The 23,281-nt window shown below is 45.0% G+C and overlaps 1 protein-coding gene across 1 annotated transcript in view; it reads left to right on the top strand.

The window, feature by feature from the left end:
• The first annotated feature begins 2,436 nt into the window (after window positions 1-2,436).
• Window positions 2,437-23,281, top strand: part of LOC144696476 (ras association domain-containing protein 3-like) — a 181,945-nt gene continuing 161,100 nt past the window's right edge. The window contains exon 1 of the mRNA XM_078567803.1: window positions 2,437-2,882. Within this exon, the coding sequence (XP_078423929.1) occupies window positions 2,570-2,882 (313 nt within the window). The 5' untranslated portion in view covers window positions 2,437-2,569. The remainder of the gene's footprint in view (window positions 2,883-23,281) is intronic.

Raw genomic sequence — 23,281 nt, 5'->3', positions numbered from 1 at the left:
GCTGCATGTGCTGGAAATCTGAAATAAAAACAGAAAATACTGGAAACACTCAGCAGGTCAGGCAGCATCTGTGGAGAGAGAAACAGGGTTAACATTTCGAATTCAATATTACTTTGTGTCATATGACGTTTATGTCAGTAATATCACTGCAACCTGGAGTAATTGACCAAACCAGCACAAAAATTCAGGGAATTTGAAATGTAAACGACTTACAGCCAAAACCACTTGTCCCTGTGTCTTCCACAATCTTTCACCTCGGTTCAGGATTCAATTGACCCTGAGCAGGCCACTCCCACAAAACTGACCCCATTCCCAGGTCAACTTCATGAATTTTCATAGACTGAGATGGTTTGGCAAGGCTCTTCAAATTGCAACCATTTGTTTAGGTGCACAAGTACTTACAGGCGTATTTTAAAAGCTTTTGCAAATCAGGAAAGTATTTAATTTACTCAGCGACTGACTAGTGTACACTAGTGAAATGATGAAATGTTTCAGTATAGATTCTTCCAAGCCATTTTCAGCAATTGTCAATCAGGGGGAGGACTGAAGACTTGTAAAAGAGAAGCAGGCGCCCATCACACACTCAGCAAGTTTCTGCATTAATTAGTCCAATGGCAAAGCACCGCCATGTTATTCTGAATCAATAAATTTAAATAGTCATTTGGTAGAACAGAACTTGAGTATTGCTGAAAAGAGAGACATGTCGAAGCTTTTCATCTTGCACTCATCAGGACACTCGCAAAAATACCAATATAATGTTTTCCATGTATATTGGTTTGCTTGAAAGTGTCCCAATTAGTGCAAGACAGAAAGCTTCAATATATCTTTTTTTAGTCATACCCCATAAATGTAAGCTTATCATTTAGTATAAAATATGTGGGTATTTGCATCCACAAGAAGACTTCTGTTGTTACATGGACAATAGCAATCAGGTAGATTAAATCCAGAATGATGCCATTATTCCATTACAATAAGGAATAGATAGACCTACAGACTTGTGACTTGTGCAATGAAATTAATTTTTGATCTTTTTTGATAAGCCCATTTTCAGTTGTATATTTTTATTTGTTCATGGGATGTGGGCTTTGATGGCTGGGCCAGCATTTGTTGCCCATCCATGATTGCCTTTGAGAAGGTGGTGGTGAGCTCCCTTCTTGAACCACTGCAGTCCATGTGGTGTAGGTACACCCACAGTGCTGTTAGGAAGGGAGTTCCAGGATTTTGACCCAGCGACAGTGAAGGAACAGTGATATATTTCCAAGTCAGGATGGTGAGTGGCTTGGAGGGGAACTTCTTGGTAGTGGCGTTCCCATGTGTCTGCTGCCCTTGTCCTTCTAGATGGTAGTGGTCGTGGGTTTGGAAGGTGCCGTCAGAGGAGGCTTAGTGAGTTCCTGCAATGCATCTTGTGGATGGTACACACTGCTACCACTGTGCGTTGGTGGCAGAGGGAGTGAATGTTTGTGGATGGGGTGCCAATCAAGCAGGCTGGATGGTGTCAAGCTTCTTGAACGTTTTAGGAGCTGCACTCATCCAGACAAATAGAGAGTATTCAGTCACACTCCTGACTTGATGCTTGGTGGACAGGGTTTGGGGAGTCAGGAGGTGAGTTACTCATTACAGGATTCCTAGCCTCTGACCTGCTCTTGTAGCCACAGTATTTATATGGCTAGTCGAGTTCAGTTTCTGGTTAATGGTAAACCCCCAGGATGTTGATATTGGGGGATTCAGTGATGGTAATGCCTTTGAATGTCAAGTGGTGATGGTTAGGTTCTCTCTTGTTGGAGATGGTCATTACCTGGCACTTGTGTGGCACAAATGCTACTTGCCTCTTGTCAGCCCAAGCCTGGACATTGTCCAGGTCTTGCTGCATTTGGAAGTGGACTGATAAAACTATACCAGGTTACCACTTTTAAATACATAAAGGAATACTTTTTACCCTGTGGAGAGAAAGACAGAGTTAATGTTTCGAGTCCGTATGGCTCTTCTTTAGAACTGAAAAGGGTCGTACGGACTCAAAACGTTAACTCCGTCTTTCTCTCCACAGATGCTGCCAGACCTGCTGAGTGTTTCCAGCATTTTCTGTTTTTATTTCAGATTTCCAGCCTCCGCAGTATTTGTCCACGGGATTAATATCTAAATGACAAAGCTCCATTTATTGATTCAGAATTACATACTAGTTGTCCTGCCATCAGACTGATTAATGTAGAGAGCTGTTCGTCTGATAAAAAGCATTGCTTTTTAGGTGCTCCATTTCATTTGGGATTCTGGTGATTGCTGAATTTAAGCAGTTTTAGTCTTAAAACAAATCTGTTAAAAAGCAAGAAAACACACCCCCTTGTCGCATAAATGTTAATACACCATGACTTCCTTAAATCTTGGGATAGCCGGTGCAGTGCAGTCTGACAGCGCTGCCGGAGTGAAATCTGATCTCAGCTCTTAGTGAAATAGTTCGTCTGGTCTGTATACAGGGCTCTCTCTCTCTCCCTCTGTGTACAAATCTTGTGTACTAGGGGACCAGGAAAAAAAGGGACATAAGTAATCCAAACGAGAAAGAAGCAGAGAGGGAGAAATGAAAGGTTTAAAAGTGCCCAGGAATGCACTGGGTGTCCCTGCACAGCATCCACTCTCCTTCGGGAAGGGCAACGAGGGAGAGCCGAGGCTCAGGGCGTTACGCTGCGAAGCGAGGGAGGAGCAGAGTCCCTTGGCCAAGGGACGGAAGAGATATCGACCTCCAGACGTGAGGACCATCTTCGCCCAGGCTAAAGACCCCAGGGTTAAGCAGGAGAAGGGTGAAGGACATCACTTTGACCACCTGGTGTCTGAAAATGCCTGGTGTGACCTCTGCTGCCACTTCGTGTGCGGTCAGTTTCTCCGGTGCACAGGTGAGCGCCTCAGAGTGTCCTTTAATCTTGTTTTATTATTTTTGGGGGGAAAGGGACAGTGTCTACAGCCTGGCTACGTCCAACAACCAGAGAATTGGCAATACGGCTGTTGGTCTGTCTAGTTGTGTGTGCATATGATTATATATTTCATGTAGCAATTAGTGACAAGTTAGTGCTCATTTTCTCTTCAGTAAAAGACCTCGAAGAGGCAGGAATTCTCTTCTAGCCGAAAATTGGAGAATTTAAAAAAAAAATCTCAGGATGTTGGCACAACTGGCATTTATTGCCCATCCCTAGTTGCCCCAAGAAGGTGGTGGTGAGCTTGCCTTCTTTAACCGCTGCAGTCCATGTGGTGTAGGAACACCCACAGTGCTGTTGGAAAGGGAGTTCCAGGATTTTGACCCAGCGACAGTGAAGGAACGGCGATATATTTCCAAGGATGGTGAGTGGCTTGGAGGAGAACTTGCAGGTGGTGGCGTTCCCATCTCTCTGCTGCCCTAGGTGGATGCGTTCATAGATTTGGGTAGTGCTGTCCAAGGAGGCTTGACAAGGGTTCTTCCTTCTCTTAAAAGCAAAAAAACTGTGGATGCTGGAAATCCAAAACAAAAACAGAAACAGAAATACCTGGAAAAACTCAGCAGGTCTGGCAGCATCGGCGGAGGAGAGCACAGTTGACGTTTCGAGTCCTCATGACCCTTCAACAGAACTAAGTAAAAGTAGGAAAGGGGTGAAATATAAGCTGGTTTAAGGTGGGGTGGGGGGTGGTGGGGTGGCGGGGGGGGGGGAGGGTTGTTGGGACAAGCAGCCAGTGATAGGTGGAGGTAACCAAAAGATGTCACAGACAAAAGGACAAAGAGGTGTTGAAGGTGGTGATATTATCTAAAGGAATGTGCTAATTAAGAGTAGAAAGCAGGGCAGACAAGGTACAGATAGTTCTAGTGGGGGTGGGGGAATACTAAAAGTGCTAAAAGGTAGAGATAAACAATGGGTGGAAATATATTTAAAAATAATGGAAATAGGTGGGAAAAGAAAGATCTATATAAATTATAGGAAAAAACAAAAAGGAGGGGGAAGAAACAGAAAGGGGGTGGGGCTCTACCTTTTAGCACTTTTAGTATTTCCCCACCCCCACTGGAGCTATCTGTACCTTGTCTGTCCTGCTTTCTACTCTTAATTAGCACATTCCTTTAGATAATATCACCACCTTCAACACCTCTTTGTCCCTTTGTCTGTGACATCTTTTGGTTATCTCCACCTATTACTGGCTGCTTGTCCCAACAACCCTCCCCCCGCCACGCCCCCCCCACCCCACCCCACCTTAAACCAGCTTATATTTCACCCCTTTCCTACTTTTACTTAGTTCTGTTGAAGGGTCATGAGGACTCGAAACGTCAACTGTGCTCTCCTCTGCCGATGCTGCCAGACCTGCTGAGTTTTTCCAGGTATTTCTGTTTCTGTTTTTGTTTTTTCTTCCTTCTCTTGGCGTTTATTAACCTGCTAAAGAAATTGTGGGGAATTTTCTGGGAACATGATTGGTGGGTCATTAATTATTGGGTAAAATGAGCATTCTCCCATGATTATCATCCCAGTATTCACTAACTCTATGTAGTGCATTGTACTGAAATTTATGTTGAAATAAATTCAATAATTATCATGTGGGTTAAGGAAATGCTCCCGCCCCCCACCCCACAACCCTCCAGATGAACTTATGGTACTATTAGAGTTTTTTCTGTAACAGTTTGGGGGGTTCTGAGCATTGATTTTTCCTTCAATCTTCCCATAAGTGACCTTTGTTCACCTTTGACCTACTTTTACCTTCTGCCCTCATTAGCAATTGCCCATTTGGGGTAGTGTAATCTTTAGATTTAAGGATCCATTTTATGAATGCATTTAAACAAAAACCATTGAATCATAGAAAATTACAGCACAGTAGGAGGCCCTTTGGCCCTCTGTGCCTGTGCTGGCTCTTTGAAAGAGTGATCATGCCTGATTTTTGGCTGTAGCACGGTAATTTCCTCATCCTCAGGTATCTGTCCAACTCCCTTCTTAAAGTTATTTATGGAATCAACTCCCACCATCTTTTCAGGTAGGACATTCCAGATCCTCTCGCTATTGAAGAAAAACCTCCCCATCTCCTCTGCTGGATTTAGCGCCAATGATTTTGAATCTATCACCTAGTCGCCAGAGGCAATAGCTTTTCCCTATCTCTTATCAAGTATTTGTTCTTGGAGCATCAACAAGATTGACAAGAAAATACTCCCGAATTCTTAAGCAATAACCGCAGAGTATGTGCCTGTGTGGTTGATTCTGCATCTTCTCAATGCAACTAGGCAGTCATATGTGGACAAGAGCAGTTAAGGATGACGGGCTCCCTTTCCTGAAGGAAATTAATGAACCAGTTCATTTTTAAAATAAGTCAGTAGCCTTTGTGATTATTGCCAGCTGCTATTCTTATTGAATTCTATGTTGTAACTGGCCAAGGTGACACTTGAACACAGGAGCCTTGGGTTGCAATTATTTGAATTTGTGTCTTTGCCAATTCAAAATGTTCCATCCAGTGGAATTTTCCATCCATTGATTTAGGTAGGCAGCTTTCAAAGAAACTCCTTCTATCTCTTACCTCCTGTTTTTCAGCCAGTATTTATCTTATTAATAGCTCTGTGACCTCTCAGGTCTATGGTTTTCAGATATTATCAAACCAGTAGCTCGTGCTAAATTTCTGATCAATGAGGAGATGTTGCAAAAATAACTCCCTAAGAAAATTGAGCAATACTTCATGCCTAAATCCAATTAAAATATCATGTGGATTGTTATAACGTGTAAGCATCCAGTAAAGAACTAAAAATAATTGGCGTGTACAACTCAAAGGGCTTGTTATTTAGTTTTGTGTCTTCACCATTGAACAGAGCATTTTCTGTACGTCACAAGATATTTGTGCTAATCGAGCCATTGATGCTGCCTTCTAGGCCAATGGTTAATGAATACACCTTTGTGAATTCACTTGGCATTTTATTCTGCTCAAGAAGTATCTATCTGCACCATCCACTGTTGGATAATGCCTCCTCATGTACATGAAACGCAGCAGCACATTTTAGCAACTTTGCTTTCTTGTTACAAGTTTAATTTAGCTGATTGTGCTCTGAATGTGCACCGCATGACATTGCCTGAAATTTTGAGAATGTTGACATAGTGCTGACACATTCCTCCTCCATTGTTAAGCATGTCATTGCTAAATCTCAGGAGTTTGTTGCCCAGGTGATCAATAGGAAGCTCTTCCCCCTGGGCCTTTTTAAAAATTCTTCCATGGGACGTGGGCGTCGCTGGCTAGGACAGCATTTTTATTGCCCTTCCCTAATTGCCCTTGAGAAGGTGGTGGGGAGCCGCCTCCTTAAACCACTGCAGTCTATATGGTGTAGGTACACACACAGTGCTGTTAGGGAGGGAGGTCCAGGATTTTGACCCAGCCACAGTGAAGGAACAGCGATACATTTCCAAGTCAGGATGGTGTGTGTCTTGGAGGGGAACTTGGAGGTGGTGGTGTTCCTATGCATCTGCTGCCTTTTTCCTTCGAGCTGGTAGAAGACATAGGTTTGGAAGATGCTGTCGAAGGAGCCTTGGTCAGTTTCTGCAGTGCATCTTGTGGATGGTACACACTGCTGCTACTGTGCATCAGTGGAGGGAGTGAACGTTTAAGGTGGTGGATGGGTTGCCAATCAAGGAGCCTGCTTTGCCCGGGATGGTGTTGAGCTTCTTGAGTGTCATCCAGACAAATAGAGGGTATCCCATCACACCCCTGACTTGTGTCTTGTAGATGGTAGACAGGGTATGGAGAGTCAGGAGGTGAGTAACTCGCCACAGGATTCCTAGCATCTGACCTGCTCTTACAGCCACAGTATTTATATGGTTGGTCCAGTTCAGTTTCTGGTCAATGGTAGCCCCCAGGATGTTGATAGCGGGGGATTCAACAATGGCAATGTCATTGAATGCCAAGGGGTGATGGTTGGATTCTCTCTTTTTGGAGATGGTCATTGCTTGGCACTTGTGTGGCGCGAATGTAATTTGCCATTTATCAGCCCAAGCTTGGATATTGTCCAGGCCTGGCTGCATTTGGACATAGACTGCTTTAGTATCTGAGGAGTCGTGAATGATATTGAACATTGTGCAATCATCAGTGAACATCCCCACTTCTGACCTTATGATGGAAGGAAGGTCATTGATGAAGCAGCTGAAGATGGTTGGGCCTAGGACACTACCCTGAGGAACTCCTGCAGTGATATCCTGGAACTGAGATGATCGACCTCCAACCACAACCATCTTCCTTTGTGCTGGGTATGACTCCAACCAGTGGAGAGTTTTCCTCCTGATTCCCATTGACTCCAGTTTTGCTCGGGCTTCTTGATGCCACAGTTAGGGCGGGATTTTCTGGCCCTGCCCGATGCCGGGATCGTCCAGTCCCACCAAAAGTCAATGGCCTTTTGTTTGGGCTGCCGCATCTCCCACGGTGGGCCCCACCATGATGGGGCCGGAAAATCCGGGCAGGTGCTGCCTTGATGTCAAGGGCAGTCACTCTCATCTCACCTCGGGAGCTCAGCTCTTTTGTCCATGTTTGAACTAAGGCTGTAATGAGTCAGGAGCTGAGTGACCCTGGCAGAACCCAAACCAAGCGTCAATGAGCAGGTTGTTTCTGAGTAAGTGATGCTTGATAGCACTGTTGACCCCTTCTATCACTTTACTGATAATTGAGAGTAGACTGATGGGGAGGTAATTGGCCAGGTTGGATTTGTCCTGCTTTTTGTGGACAGGACATACCAGGGCAATTTTTCACATTGCTGGGTAGATGCCAGTGTTGTAGCTGTACCGGAACAGCTTAGCTAAGGGTGTAGCTAGTCCTGGAGAACAAGCCTTCAGTACTATTGCCAGAATATTGTCAGGGCCCATAGCCTTTGCAGTATCCAGTGCCTTCAGCCATTTTTTGATATCACGTGGAGTGAATTGAATTGGCTGAAGACGGGCATCTGTGATGCTGGGGACCTCCAGAGGAGGCGGAGATGGATCGTCCACTCGGCACTTCTGGCTGAAGTTGTTTTTGAGCGCTTCAGCCTTATCTTTTGCTCTCATGTGTTGGGCTCCCCCACCATTGAGGATGGGGATATTTGTGGAGCCTCCTTCTCCAGTGATTTGTTTAATTGTCCACCACCATTCATGACTGGATGTGACAGGACTGCAGAACTTAGATCTGATCCGTTGGTTGTGGAATTGCTTAGCTCTGTCTATCACTTGCTGCTTATGCTGTTTGGCAAGCAGGTAGTCCTGTGTTCTAGCTTCACCAGGTTGACACCTCATTTTAAGGTATGCCTGGTACTGCTCCTGTCATGCCCTCTTGCACTCTCCATGGAACCAGGGTTGATCCTCCAGCTTGATAGTAATGGTGGAGTGGGTGATATGCCGCCGGGCCATTAGGTTACAGATTGGGGTTGTATACAATTTTGCTGCTGCTGTTGGCCCACAGTGCCTCATGGATGCCCAGTTTTGAGTTGCTAGATCTGTTCGAAATATTTCCCATTTAGTACGGTGGTAGCGCCACACAACATGATAGAGGGCATCCTCAATGTGAAGATGGGACTTTGCCTCCACGACTGTGCGGTGGTCATTCCTTCCAATCCTGTCATGGACAGACGCCTCTGTGACAGGTAGATTGGTGAGGACAAAGTCAAGCAGGTCTTTCCCTCTCGTTGGTTCCCTCACCACTTACTACAGACTCAGTCTAGCAGTGGGAGTTTTAAGTTCCTTTCACTTGATGGAACAGTGAGTTGGCTATAATTTGATACAAGCCTCCAATCCTACAGTCAGTTAGAGATCACAATCAATATTTTAGGAAACCATACAGGAAATAACCCATTTATATTGTGTTCCATTTTATATTTGCTCTCTAGTTAACATCTTAGAATTAAAAGACTGGAAATGCAGTCAAGAATGTCTGTATAGAGTCAGGGTGGCCTGCTTTCTAGACCAGGCTATGCATTCTTTACATTTAGAGATGTTATCTGTAAGTAACCATAAGAATACAACCTATACCTTGCTAACCCTTTAACATCGGTTTGTCAGTCTTGTGACCACACACTTCAGAAAACGCTTTTTGTGATAGGTCTATATCAATATAAAATAGTGGATATAAATCTATAGGGGGTGCAGGAGTAGAGGGACCTCGATGTGCACAAATTGTCATGATCCCCGTCGATACCAATAACTTTTTAAAAGAGATTTGAACTTCCAATTATCAGCTGAAAGAATGATATGGCAAGCTTTCACATTTTAAAACTTTTACTGTAACAAATAACTAAAGAAAACACTCTAGATTAAAAACTAAGTTCCTTTTGTAGGCAACTTATACTTTAAACTACAGGAAGTGGCATCACTTTGGTATACTATCACCCATTGCCCTCGCCATGGAATTACAGCCCTTTAAACAAACAGTGCACAGTTGCTCCCAGCTTCCAATGGGTTCCCGTATCCCTGTTTGAACCAGAATAACTTTGCGTGACTGTCTCCAGGCTCCCTGCTCAGTGTTTGGAAAGCTTCTTAAATCCTCCGCCAGCAGTAAAATCTGTTCTAATAATTCTTCTTTCCCCTGGGAAGCAGGTTTGGGAACTGGAAACAGTGTTTGCTCCTGTTTCCCATCCCCAAAGCAAAAAATTCGGCCCTTTATGTTTCCTAGCAGGGTGTAACAACCATCTCTGGGGCACAGCAGGAGTAGGGCTGCCAACCCTCCAGGATTGGCCTGGAGTCTCCAGGAATTGAAGACCAATCGCCAGGACACTGCTGTGTGCGACCCTGGAGAAAAATCATCGGGTGAAAGCAAATTCTCCTCAATTCCTCTCTAGTCCTTCTGCCAGTTATTTTAAGTCAAATGTTCCCTTGTTATTGTCTTCTCTGCTCGGGGAAAATAGATCATTTCTATCAACTCTGTCCAGCCTCCTCATAATTATACACATCGCAATTAAATTGCCACTCAGTCTCCTCGGTCTAAAGAAAACAACCCCAGCCTATCCGATCTTTCCTCACAGCTAAAATTCTCCAGTCCTGATGACATCTTTGTCAACGTCCTCTGTACCCTCTCTAGTGTGGCCACATCCTTCCTGTAATTTGGTGACCAGAAGTGTACACAGCACTCTGTAAGTGGCCTTACTTGTGTTCGATACAGCTCTAGCATAACCTGTCTGCTCTTGTGTGCCGTGCATTGGGTAATAAAAGGAAGAATCCTGTATGCCTTCTTAACTCCCATATCTACCTGACCTGCTACCTTCAAGGATCTGTGGACATTTACTCCAAGCTTCCTCTATTCCTCTACATTTCTCAGTAACCTACCATTTATCATAGAAACATACAAACATAGAAAATAGGAGCAGGAGTAGGCCATTCACCCCTTCGAGCCTGCTTCACCATTTAATATGATCATGGCTGATCCTCTAGCTCAACGCCGTACTCCTGCTCTCTCCCCATACCCCGTGCTGCCTTTAGAGTCCAGAAATCTATCTATTTCCTTCTTAAACATGTTCAGTGACTTGGCCTCCACAGCCTCCTGTTGTAGAGAATTCCATAGGTTCACCACCCTCTCAGTCCTAAATGGTCTACCCTGTATCCTGAGATTGTGACCCCTTGATCTAGACCCTCCAGCCAGAGGAAATATCATCCCTGCATCCAGTCTGTCCACCCATGTCAGAATTTTATTTGTTTCAACGAGATCTCCCCTCATTCTTTTAAACTCCAGTGAATACGGGCCTAATTGGCCCCATCTCTCCTCATACAATAATCTGGCCATCCCAGGAATCAGTCTGGCGAATCTTTGCTGCACTCCCTCTATGGCAAGTATATCCTTTCTTAAGTAAGGAGACTAAAACTGCACACAATACTCCAGATGTAGTCTCACCAAAGCCCTGTACAGCTGCTGTAAGACACCCTTGCTCCTGTACTCAAGTCCTCTTGCAATGAAGGCCAACATACCACTTGCCTTCTTAACTGCTTGCTGCACCTACATGCTTGCTTTCAGTGATTGGTGTACAAGGACACCCATGTCCCTTTGTACATCAACATTTCCCAATCTATCACTATTTAAATAATACTCTTGTCATTCTGTTTTTCCTACCAAGGTAGATAACTTCATACTTATCCATGTTATACGGCATCTGCCATGTATTTGCCCACTCACTCAACTTGTCTAAATTGCCTTGAAGCCTCTTAACACCCTCCTCATTGCTCACATTCCCACCAAGTTTCATGTCCATCAGCAAATTTGGAAATATTACATTTGGTTCCCTCATCCAGATCATTGATATATATTGTGAATAGCTTGGTCCCAAGCACTGGTCCCTGCGGTATCCCACTTGTCACCACCTGCCACTCTGAAAAAGGCCCATTTATTCTTACTCTCTGTTCCCCCCAATCCCATGTGCTTTAATTTTACACACTAACCTCTTATGTGGGACTTCATCAAAAGCTTTCTGAAAATCCAAATACACTACACCCACTGGTTCTCTCTTATCTATTCTGCTAGTTGCATCCTCAAGGAACTCCAGTAGGTTTGTCAAACATGATTTCCCTTCCATAAATCCATGTTGACTTTGTCTAATCCCGTTGATATTTTCTAAGTGTCCTGTTATCACATCCTTTATAATAGACTAACATTTTCCCTACTACTGATGTTAAGCTAACTAGTCTGTAATTCTCTGTTTTCTCCCCCTCTCCTTTTTTAAATAGTGGGGTTACATTTTCCACCCTCCAATCTGCCGGGACTGTTCCAGAATCTACAGAATTTTGGAAGATGACAACCAACACATCCACTATTTCCATAGCCACCTCCTTTAGTACCCTGGGGATTTATCAGCTTTCAGTCCCATTAATTTCTCCAGCACTATTGTTTTAGTAACACTAATTTACTTAAATTCCTCCTTTTCACTAGACCCTTAGTTTCCTAGTGTTTCTGGGAAGTTATTTGTGTCTTCCTCCATGAAGACAGAACTAAAGTAAATGTTTAATTGCTCTGTCATTTCCTTGTTTTCTATTATAAAATCTCCCTTTTCAGACTGTAAGGGACCTACATTTGTCTTCACTAATCTTTTTCTTTTTACACACTTATAGAAGTTTTTACAGTCTGCTTTTATGTTCCTTACAAGTTTACTCTCATGCTCTATTTTTCCCCTCTGAATTCTAAATTGCTCCTAATCCTCAGGCTTGCTCACTACCATTTGGAGACCTATAGACAACTCCCACTAATGTTTTCCACCCTTTATTCCTTCTTAGCTCCACCCTGACTAGTTCTACACCTAGGTTTTCTGAGCCAATATCCCCTCTCACTATTGCACTGATTTCATTCTTAACTAACAATACCACGCCACCTCTTTTTCCTTTTTGCCTGTACATCCTAAATATCGAGTAGCCTTGGATATTCAGTTCCCAGACTTGGTCACCCTGCAGCTATGCCTCTGTAATTGCAATCATATCATACCCATTTACATCTATTTGCGCTGATAATTCGTACACCTTATTGCGAATGCTCCGTGCATTCAGATATAGCACCTTTAGACTTGTCTTATTAACATTTTTACACATTTTTTTGTGCTATGGCTCTATTTGCTACTAGCCTTTCTTTCCTCTGCCTTCCACTTTTGCTTTCTACTTTTCTGTCTTTCATTCTTATCTTTGTTTCCCTCTCCTGTGTCACCCCGCTCAGGGTCCCATCCCTCTGCCAATCTAGTTTAAACCCTATCCCACAGTACTAGCGAATACCCCTGCGAGGATATTGGTCCCGGTCCTGCTGGGGTGCAACCCGTCCAGCTTGTACAGGTCCCACCTTCTCAGAATCAAGCCCAATGCCTCAGGAACCTAAATCCCTCCCTCCTACACCATCTCTCCATCCACTCATTCATCTGGTCTATTCTCCTATTCCTGATCTCGCTAGCATGTGGCACTGGGAGTAATCCTGAGATTACTACCTCTGAGGTCCTGCTTTTTAATTTATTTCCTAGCTCTCTATATTCTGCTTTCAGGATCTCACCCCTCTTTTTTATCTATGTCGTTGGTACCAATATGGACCACAACCTCTAGCCGTTCACCCTCCTCCTTCAGAATGTCCTGCAGCTGCTCAGTGACATCCTTGCCTCTTTCACCAGGGAGCCAACACACCATCCTGGTGTCACGTCTGCTGCCATGGAAATGTCTGTCTGTTCCGCTTACAATAGAATCCCCTATCACTGTTGCTCTCCCACTATTTTCTCCCCCACTTTGTGCAGCTGAGCCACTCGTGGTGCCACGGACTTGGCTCTTGCTGCCTTCCCCTGAGAAACCATCTCCTCCAGCGGCATCCAAAATGGAAAATCTGTTGGAGAGGGAGATGGACCCAGGGGACTCCTGCACTACCTGCCCAGTGCTTTTACTCTGTCTATTGTGTATTCCCATGGTCTGTTTGCCCTCCCCAAATACATTACTCATTGCTCCCTGCTCCTCAATGCATCCTGCTCCTCAATACCTCACTACTCCCCCATACTCACAACACCCACCACCGCCCCCCACCCCCCTGCCCCGGTTCGAATCCCACCAATGACAGGTGGTGAAATTTGAATTCAATAAAAAATCTGGAATAATGAGTCTAAGGATGACCATGAAACCATTGTTGATTGTCATAAAAACCCATCTGGTTCACGCATGTTCTTTTGGGAAGGAAATTTGCCACCCTTACCTGTTCTGGTCTACGCATGACTCCAGACCCACAGCAATGTGGTTGACTCTTAAGTGCCCTCTGAAATGGCCTAGCAAGCCACTCAGTTCTCAAGGGCAATTAGGGATGGGCAATAAATGCTGGTCCAGCCAGTGATGCCCACATCCCATGAACGAATAAAAAAAAGTACTCAATACACCCTATACTCAATATATCTCCAGTCCCAATACACCCCCATTCCTAATACACTACAGTATTCAATATAACCCATACCTCAGTGTACTCTGCTAGTAGTTGAGACAGTAGCATTGACAAGCGACTGTATAACCAGTTGGCTTGTCACCTATTACTTGTGTTTGTGCCTAACCCTGAGGAAGTTGCATCAATGTCAGACCCAGAGTTACTTGTGGGTTCATTTTTTTTCACTGGGAGCTGTGCGGGACTTAGCAATAGCCAAATGTTGTCACTGACAGGACTACCAATTGCAAACTCCTTTGCTACTCCACGTATGTCACTGTTAGAGGGTCTCCTCACGACCTTTGATCTCTTTTGGGCTATTGAACATTGGATATCCATGAGGACTCTGAATCCATTGCTCATGGTTAAATGTTCTCTGAGAGTGTTGAAACTATGAATGCGACTTGGAGTTTGGATCTGAGTGGCACTGGGAGTAACTCTGAAAGAAGAGAAGTTATTTTATTGTGTCTTTGTGCATTTCAGCAGATACCAAAGGTGCTGTTTATGTGCTCAGCCACAGGCTGCAATATAGGTGGAGTCTATCTGTATCCCTATTCATTGGGTTCATTGAATGATTATGCATGTTCATTATAGGCTTTGTGTCCTAGCGTCCTCCAATAGAAAGCAGCCCATAGATCTGAAACCTCAGGTAACTCAGGATTGGTTCTCAATGTGTTGGATTTCCATCCTATAGCTGTCAAGTTCTCTGCAAGTGTCACTCCCTCTGCAATTCCTTGTGCCACTTTCTTGTGATTCCTTTTGATTGTCTTTCAAAGTGTGAGTTTCTGCTCTAGTATCTGATTGGATTGTGACTCGTGTCATGGTTTTAAGGATTGGGTGGTCTTTGGTTGTGCCTTGTAGACTGATGCATTCTTCACGTTCTTGGAAGTGAGAAGATGGGATCTTGTGAGAAGATCGGTACATTTATCCATTGGGTTTGTCATTTGGTGCTTATCCGCTTGTGCATATTCAGTGTCTGTGAACACGCTGATGCATGCTAATCATGGAGCGAATGATTAACAAAATACACAATGGTGGAGTTAGAAAGCGAATGAAAGAATGAAAAGAAACAGTTATATAGCACCTTTCATAATGTCAAGACTATTAATGGTAGGTTAACTATGTTGTTAAAGATAAAATGGTGAAGGGCATTGTTTAATTATGGGCTTAGAGCACATATAAAGAGAGCCTGCAGCCCGACTGTCTGTCCCTCTCCCGCGGCTATGTTCGCGGCCGGGTGGCCCTAGAGAGGGAGCATGTGGTGTCCACCGGTATGCTAGAGACCTTCTGCGATTGGTGGGCACCACAGCGGGGGGAGGGGGAGGGGGGCTTGGGCTGGGGCTGGGGTGCATCATCTTCCCCGGAAATGACACTTTGATTTAATTTTGTAAGTTTCCTTTCACGTTTTTGTTTTAGTTACAGTGCCCCACCAAGGACTGCCAACCCCTCTGATTTATTGACTTTTAATTTAATTCATTGATTTCATTTTTCAACAAGAGTCTATGAAGAGAGCCTGTGGCCTGACTGTCTGTCCCCCTTTTGTGGCTATGGGAGGCCCTGGAGAGGGAGCGCACGTTGTCTACTGGTACACTTCAGGCCTACAGTGACTGGTGGACACCGCAGGGGCTGGAGTGCATCATCAGCCCCGGGAACACCATTTTAATTTCATTTTGTGAGTTTCCTTTCAAAATTGTTATTTTTGTTACAGTGGCCCATCAGGGGCTGTCACCACCCCCCCCCCCCACCTAATTAGTTGTTTTATTAAAAAGAGAATATAAAAAGAGCCAGCTGGGGCACTGGGTTAGTGAGCATGAGGCAGACAGATGTAATGTTACGTGCTGTAAATAAAGCAACTCTCACGAAAAGGATTTGCATCTGGTTTCATGCTTCACCGTCTGGCTGGGGATCATTTGTGAAGGATACCGCAGTGAAGTACTTCTGTAATTGCTGAAAAAAGAGACATGTCGAAGCTTTTCACCTTGCACTCATCAGGTCACTTCGCAAGAATACCAATATGAAGGGAAAACAACAATTTAGACTGTATGCGAAGAGAGTGTTGATTGATTGGCAAGTAGACTCTGATTGGTAGAGGTGTTGCCATGGAGAATGCACCATTCGCTGACTCATTCCTCGGGGCAATGCCTTAACCAACCAGGGTCAAGCTGCCTGGTTTAAATATCAAGCAATGCTAGGCAGTTAACTGCGAGTCACCATCACTGGTGCATTCTCCATGGCAATGCCTCTACCAATCAGAGTCCACTTGCCAACCAATCAGCACTCTCTTCGCATACAGTGTAAACTGTTGTTTTCCCCTAACATTGATATTCTTGCGAAGTGTCCTGAAGAGTGCAAGATGAAAAACTTTGACGTGTGTCCTTTTTCAGTTCTGTGCTACCAAATGACTACTTTTGTAATGCTGGTCACTGTTATAATGTAATGTAGGGTATGTAATGTAGGGCATTAAGGTCTCACAAACGACAATGGCCTGTTGTTTAGTGTTGTTGGAGGAGAGATAAATGTTCATTAGGATACCAGGGAGAATGTCCCCCTTTTGTCTTTGAAATAGAGCAATGGGATCTTTTTTTCTCCACTTGAGAGAGCAGAATCATCCAAAAGGCAGTGCAACACTCTCTCAGTACTGCACTGAAATGTCAACCTTGATGTTATCCTTCAGGTCTCTGGAGCGACTATGAACCCATAACCTCCTGACTCAGAGTGAGAGTGCATTCTCTGAGCTAGGTCTGACATCAACACTGCTGTGTGGAATTAATAATGCTGACTGGTTTGACAAGCCTTCATGCTATTTAATTGCCTTGTAATAAGGAGTGATTTATTCTGTGTCTTGAATCTTAACTTGCGCAGGTCAATAACTTTTTTTTTGTTAAACTTCTAACAGAGCCCGAAAGGCTTCAAAGAATTCTTTAGCCTCAGCACTGCAATAGGGTTTAATATCAAGCAAAAGACCATGAATTATTTGAATACAGATCCTTTGTGTGCTGCCTGGCAGACACTGCACCTACTGTTTAACATTCATACTTCACAGCTACTGAAGGTAAAATGTTTGCTTGTAACATTCCTGTGAACTTTGGCTTATGAGTTCTTCATGAGTTCTCTGCCTGAAGGCAGGTGCTTGGTGATCATTCACCAAGCTGCAGCAAAGTGCTACGGGAGGCTGGCCCTGAGTCTACCTCAGCTGGAATGAGGATTGAACCCTGCGTTGTTGGCATTAATTTGATCCAAGTACTAGCTGTCCAGCCGATTGAGCTAATAGGCACCCCCTCCCCCTGTGACACCATTGCACAATATTAATTTAATCTGAAGTAGAAAATGTTGGCATAAAGGACCAATTTGCCACTGGTGATAGGTCTCTGTTCCAACTTGCTCCTAATTCAAAGTCACTTATGATTCAAATGATCTGTAAGCCAGTTTACATTGGAGCAAAACTCTAACTTTGCAATGTTATTTATGTTGCTTCATCCAAATTGTTTTTAGTGCAAAAATTGACTGAATTATCAGGAATTGACTCTGGTACTGAGAAACGCATCATCCAGTGAGGTGTATGGTGGAAGGAGGTTTGGGGGGTGGGGGGTGGGATTAGGGGGAGTGGGGTGGTGTGGTTAGAAATTGGTTTACGCCAGCCTCCTGGGCACAGCGAACTATCCCTGTGGCTGGGCCCGAGGCACACCTGATATTGGGTTTTGGGCTGATAATGAGTTGGAGGGGCCTGCCACAGATGCCCATGTAGTTCGCAGGTGAAAAGCATTTCAATCACCTCGGGTAGGTCCTGGGAAGGCTAGGGGTGTGGGGAAAGTGATTCGTGGGGTGGGGAGGGGAGGTGACCAAGATACGAGGAGAAGCGGTCAGGAAAGGGAGGGGTATGTATGGGAGAGGTGGGACAGCAACCTGGTGGGGTGGGGGGAGGAGGACAATGGTGAATTGGGCTGAGCTGGAAAATCACCCTGTAGTTACTATCTCCGCATTCAGACCAGTAATTTTTTTCAAAGCCTATCTTTTCTGCGGGGGCCTTCAATGGTTCCTTTAAGTTAGGCCACATGTTGACCACATCTTCCAGCCAGCCAGGCCCTAACTGCATTCAGGGCAGTAGTCCAGTTTCGCAAAGGGGTCTTCAAGCAGGCATTCCGTACAAACAATGGGGAGGATAACTCAGTCATTGCCAGGTAAGCAACATTGTGTGACCTAAGATCTAACCTCTCCCTTCTAACTTCAATTTATTGTTGGTCATTTACTATCAATTTCCTTAAGATTGAACAAAATGTTTTCTTTTGGATTCTGTGCATGCAAAAATGAACAAAGACTGATGTAATGGACACATTTTCAACTGACTGTCTTAGCGTCAAAGTTATTCACATCCGGGCAGGTTTATATATAAGATTAGCTTAACTTTTCTTGCAGTTAACATTCTGGGATTCTTTGTGATCAGCGCTGATCTCTCCTGGAATACGTTAGCAGGATCCTTGGGGAGATTTATGTAATGACCTAATATCACTAAAAAAAAACTTGAAAGTATCTGATGAGAAAAGGCCCACCAGAGCCTCTTTTTCCAGTGCATTGTGAGTAACCTGCAAAATCAATGGAAAGGAAAAGGGGGTGGAGTATGAAAGTAGGGAAGTTTTGCTACGGTTGTACAGGGCCTTAGTGAGATCACATCTAGAGTACTGTGTATAGTTTTGGTCTCCTTATTTAAGGAGGAATATAATTCAGAGAAGGTTCACTTGGCTGATTCCTTGGATAAAGTGCTAGCTTGTAAGGAAAGTTTGAGCAGATTGGGCCCATAGTAGGGTTTTAGAAGAATGAGAGGTGGTCTTGAGCTGACTGTGTGCGTGTGTGCACATGTGCGAGCGTGTGTGTGCACGTGAGTGTGTGCATGGATGTGAGTAACTGATGCTCTAGGGGGAGGGTTTTCCCCTTGTTGGGTGGGCGCAGCAGGCGGGCCCGGGAGTGGCTGCATAACCGTCCATGACCAGGCCCCGTCCGCGATTTCACGGCCAGTGTGAATCGTGCGCTGAAACGTCAGCGCTGCCTGGGTGGTGGTGGGGGTGGGGGTGGGTGGGCAGGAGGGCGAGTGCGGAAGTCAGCCTATGCACATGGGTGCACTCACAGAAAGGTCCCTGAAGGCATGGAGCTGCTTCAGGGAGCTGAAGATTTTTCCAAATTAAAAATGAAGTTTTAAGAGAAAAGGAAAACATAGTCCCTTAGGCGACTCTGTCACATGAGCAGGGACCTGTTGAAAATGAGTTCTGAAAACTTTCTATTTTATTTTTAATTAACCTTGGAAACCTCATCTCGCCCGTGGATGAGGTTTCATCAAAAAATCGAAAGGCTGCTTGGCCTATTCACCTGCCCACCAGCTGTAAGGTTGGGCGGGCAAGGGAAAATTCAATTTAATTAATTTATTAATAGGCTTAACAGCCGTCCTAATTGTCAGTGGGCGCGCTCCCAACTCCCACACGCACCTACCGACCGAAATCTAGTTCACTATTTCACGCTCATGCATGTCAGGCGCAGGCCTGCATGCCAAGGTGAAAATTCGCTTAAGGTACTCAGAAAGATACTGTAAGATACACCTTGTACTCCATATGGGGCTATCCGACCTGGGGCATACTGGGGGAAGCAGGGGCATATTTTTAAAAGTAATTCATGGGATGTAAGTGTCACTGGCTAGGCCAACATTTATTGCTCATTTTACAACAATCGGCAATGGTTGCATGGTCATCGTTAGACTTTTAATTCCAAATTTTTTTTATTGAATTCAAATTTCGCCATCTGTTGTGGTGGGATTTGAACCCGGGTCCCCAGAGCATTACCCTGGGTCTCTGGATTACTAGCCCAGTGACAATATCACTACGCCATCACCTCTGCCATCACTGGGACTAGTGTACTAGAGATCCAGGGTAATTCTCTGGGGGCCCGGGATTGAATCCCACCACGGCAGATGGTGAAATTTGGATTCAACAAACATCTGGAATTAAAAGTCTGATGATGACCACAAAACCATTGTCGATTGTTGTAAAAACCCATCTGGTTCACTAATGCCCTTTAGGGAAGGAAATCTGCCGTCCTTACCGGGTCTGGCCTACATGTGACTCCAGACCCACAGAATGTGGTTGACTCTTAACTGCCCTCTGAACAAGGGCAATTAGGGATGGGCAATAAATCCCATGAATGAATTAAAAAAAAATAATGCCCTGAAGAAGAGTCAGACAGACTCTAACTCTATTTCTCTCTCCACAGATGCAGCCAGACCTGCTGAGTTTTTCCAGCTTTTCCTGTTTTTATGTCATGTTAAGGAGTTAGCCAGCATGTCAGATTTGAATGATGTTGCTCTCGCAGTTAAACCTGCGACTTTGAGCATTGTTCTTTCAACCTGAGATTGTGACATTGGTGACAAGGATAAATACGGAGACAGTTAGGATTACGTCGTGGCATTTACTGGAACTGGTCTGCCTGCAGTCCGGGGAATTCAGCTGTTTGATCTGACTGGTGGTGCTAGTCCTGTCAGCATGAAATGGAAAGCGGGGCTGCAGGAGTTTGAAGTGTACATTGACAGTCGCGGTCTGTTTTTGGATGGGGGTGGGGGGGGTGCGACAGTGACACAGAAAACACACAGCGACGAGTTTATTGTTGTTCAAAAATAAAAGCAAAGAACTGCGGTTGCTGGAAATCCAAAACAGGATTACCTGGAAAAACTCAGCAGGTCTGGCAGCATCGGCGGAGAAGAGCACAGTTGACGTTTCGAGTCCTCATGACCCTTCAACACAACTAAGTAAAAATAGGAAAGGGGTGAAATATAAACTGGTTTAAGGGGGGGTTGGGGTGTTGGAGGGTGGGGGTGGAGGGGGAGGTGCGGTGGGGTGACTCTCCCCCCCCACCTTAAACCAGCTTATATTTCACCCCTTTCCTATTTTTACTTAGTTCTGTTGAAGGGTCATGAGGACTCGAAACATCAACTGTGCTCCTCTGTCGTTGCTGCCAGACCTGCTGGGTTTTTCCAGGTATTTCTGTTTCTGTTTTTGTTATTGTTGTTCAATGTGGGTGAGGGAGGCTTCAGGATGTTATCTGACACAGGAGAAATAGCACATTATAAACGTGCAGTGAAAGCTTTGAAGGACCATTATGTGGTGACATCAAGCGCCACATTCCAAAGGCATGTTTCCCGTCAGATGAGACAGAAAGAGGGGGAAGCAGTCTCCTGGTTTGTGACCCAGTTGAGGAAGGCGTCAGATGCATGCAATTATGTTGGGGCGGATCTGAATAACCAGGTAATGGATCAGGTGGTCTCCCATTGCAAGCCGGGTAAGTTGAGGCGTAAGCTGCTGGAAAGAGGGAGTGTCTTAATGTTGGGTGCCACCTTGAAAATAGCGGCTGCATTGGAAGCAGAGGATGGACAAGTTCACAGCGTGAAACGTGGAACTACCTCAGCCATCGGCTCGACAAAGGTTGAGGCACAACGGAACCCAGGTCCGTGTAAACGGCAAAAGTCTGAGAGAGAGCGTTTCAGATGTGGCAACTTGCGGGGGCAGAATGGAAAAGATGCCTGCTGCCCTGCCAAGGGAAAGATACGCAGGAAACGTGGGGCAAAGACCATTTTGCCAAGAAGTGCAGAAGCAAAGCTGAACAGAGAGAGAAAGCTGGAAAACCACGTAAAGAAAAGAGAGACAAAAGTAGCACAACTGTGAGGCTAGTTAAAGAAGATGCAGAGAGAGTGAGGACACGAATGACTATCATGAATTCATGTTTTCTGTCAACGGGAGCGACCATGAGAAAGTTCCAGTGTTGTTGGTGGTGTTGAAGTGACCATTATCGTAGATTCAAGCTGTGGCAGTAATGCCATTGACAGAGCACTGTGGGAGGAACTGAAGACAAAGAGAGTCAAGCGGACGTCTTGAAAATGTGTCAAAAAGCTCCATCTTTACACTCGAAAACCCGACTTCAAACTGTTCAGTGCTCCATTGTGGCTGTGAGTGCTGGGGTTTGGAATGTAGAGGCAGAATTTGAAGTGTTTGAGGAGGATGGTGAGCCTCTCCAGAACAGAGACACTGCCCAAGCCTTGGGGATGCTGCACATCGGATTGCAGGTGAGTTCTGTGAAATCCTACGTGCAGCTTAGAGAGGAGCTTGAAGCAGTGTTCCAAGGAATTGGGAAGCTACACAACCGCCAGGTGAGATTAACAATTGGCGAGAGCGTGAAGCCTATGGCTCAGCCTGTACACGGAACACTTTTTGGTCTGAGAGGGAAAGTTGAGGCAAAGGTCAGGGAACTGACCGACCAAAACATCGTAAGAGCCCGGCTGAAGGACCAACACCGTGGGTGAGCCATGCTGTGGTTGTGCCTAGACATCAGACTCTGTGTTAATATGCGACAGGTGAATGAAGCGGCAGTGAGAGAATGTCACCCAATTCCCACTGGGAGCGAAAGGCGGAATCATCCCAGATTTGCACTAAATGCGGTAACAGACGGGTAAAAACATCAACAAAAATCATCTCAGATCCTAGGATAGTGCAAATGTAAGCTGAAGGCCTGAGAATCATTGTCTATGTGAGGAGACCTGTGATAGATGTGGAGAGGAGATATTCTCAGACAGAGAAAGAGGTCCTAGGATTGGCGTGGGCATGGGAAAGGTTCCATACATACTCGTTCGGCATTGAGTTTGAATTGGTGACAGATCACAAGCCATTAGAGACGATTTATTCTCCAATATCCAAACTGCACGCCAGAATCGAAAAATGGGTTTTGAGACTCCAGCAGTACAAATACAAGGTGGTACACGTTGCTGGAAGGATGAACATTGCTGACCCACTGTCACTGACCTACTGAGGGAGGGTCAAACACATAGGTCCTCACTAGACAAGCAAGCTGAATTCTTCATGCAGTTTGTGGCAGCTGATGCCACACCCACAGCAATGACAACTAGGGAAACTGCACGAGAGTCAGACAAAGATCCAGAATTGGATGACATCAGACAGGAAATCCAAGCTGGAAACTGGGACAATTGCCCATTTAAGGTTTACATCGCTATGAGGTGAACTGTGCACAATTGGAAAGCGTGTTCTCTGAGTGCCACCAACGCTTAGGCCTAGACTGGTGACACCAGCTCACGAGGGTCGCTTGGGAGTGGTTGGTACTGAGCAAAACTTACGAACCAAGGTATGGTGGCCAGGGATGGAGAAAAAAATGTGGAGCAGTGTGTTAAAACATGTCATGGATGTCAACTTATCAGAGACCCAATCCACCAGAACTAGTGCACAGCACACTGTTACCAACTGGACCATGGAAGGATGTAGTTGACTTTTGAGGCCCACTTCCATCAGGAGAGTCTGTACTCATGCTTGACTACTATGCCATTACTATGTGTGTGCTGTGATACAGTCTCTAATAGCAGAGAAAATGGTGCCTGCAATGACTGAAGTATTTGCAAAGCATGGTCACTCTA

The sequence above is a fragment of the Cetorhinus maximus genome, chromosome 22 (genome assembly GCF_964194155.1).
Source record: "Cetorhinus maximus chromosome 22, sCetMax3.hap1.1, whole genome shotgun sequence".
Taxonomy (NCBI): Eukaryota; Metazoa; Chordata; class Chondrichthyes; order Lamniformes; family Cetorhinidae; genus Cetorhinus; species Cetorhinus maximus.
The sequence above is the reverse complement of the archived record's forward strand: the minus strand, read 5'-3'. Positions and strand labels throughout refer to the sequence as shown.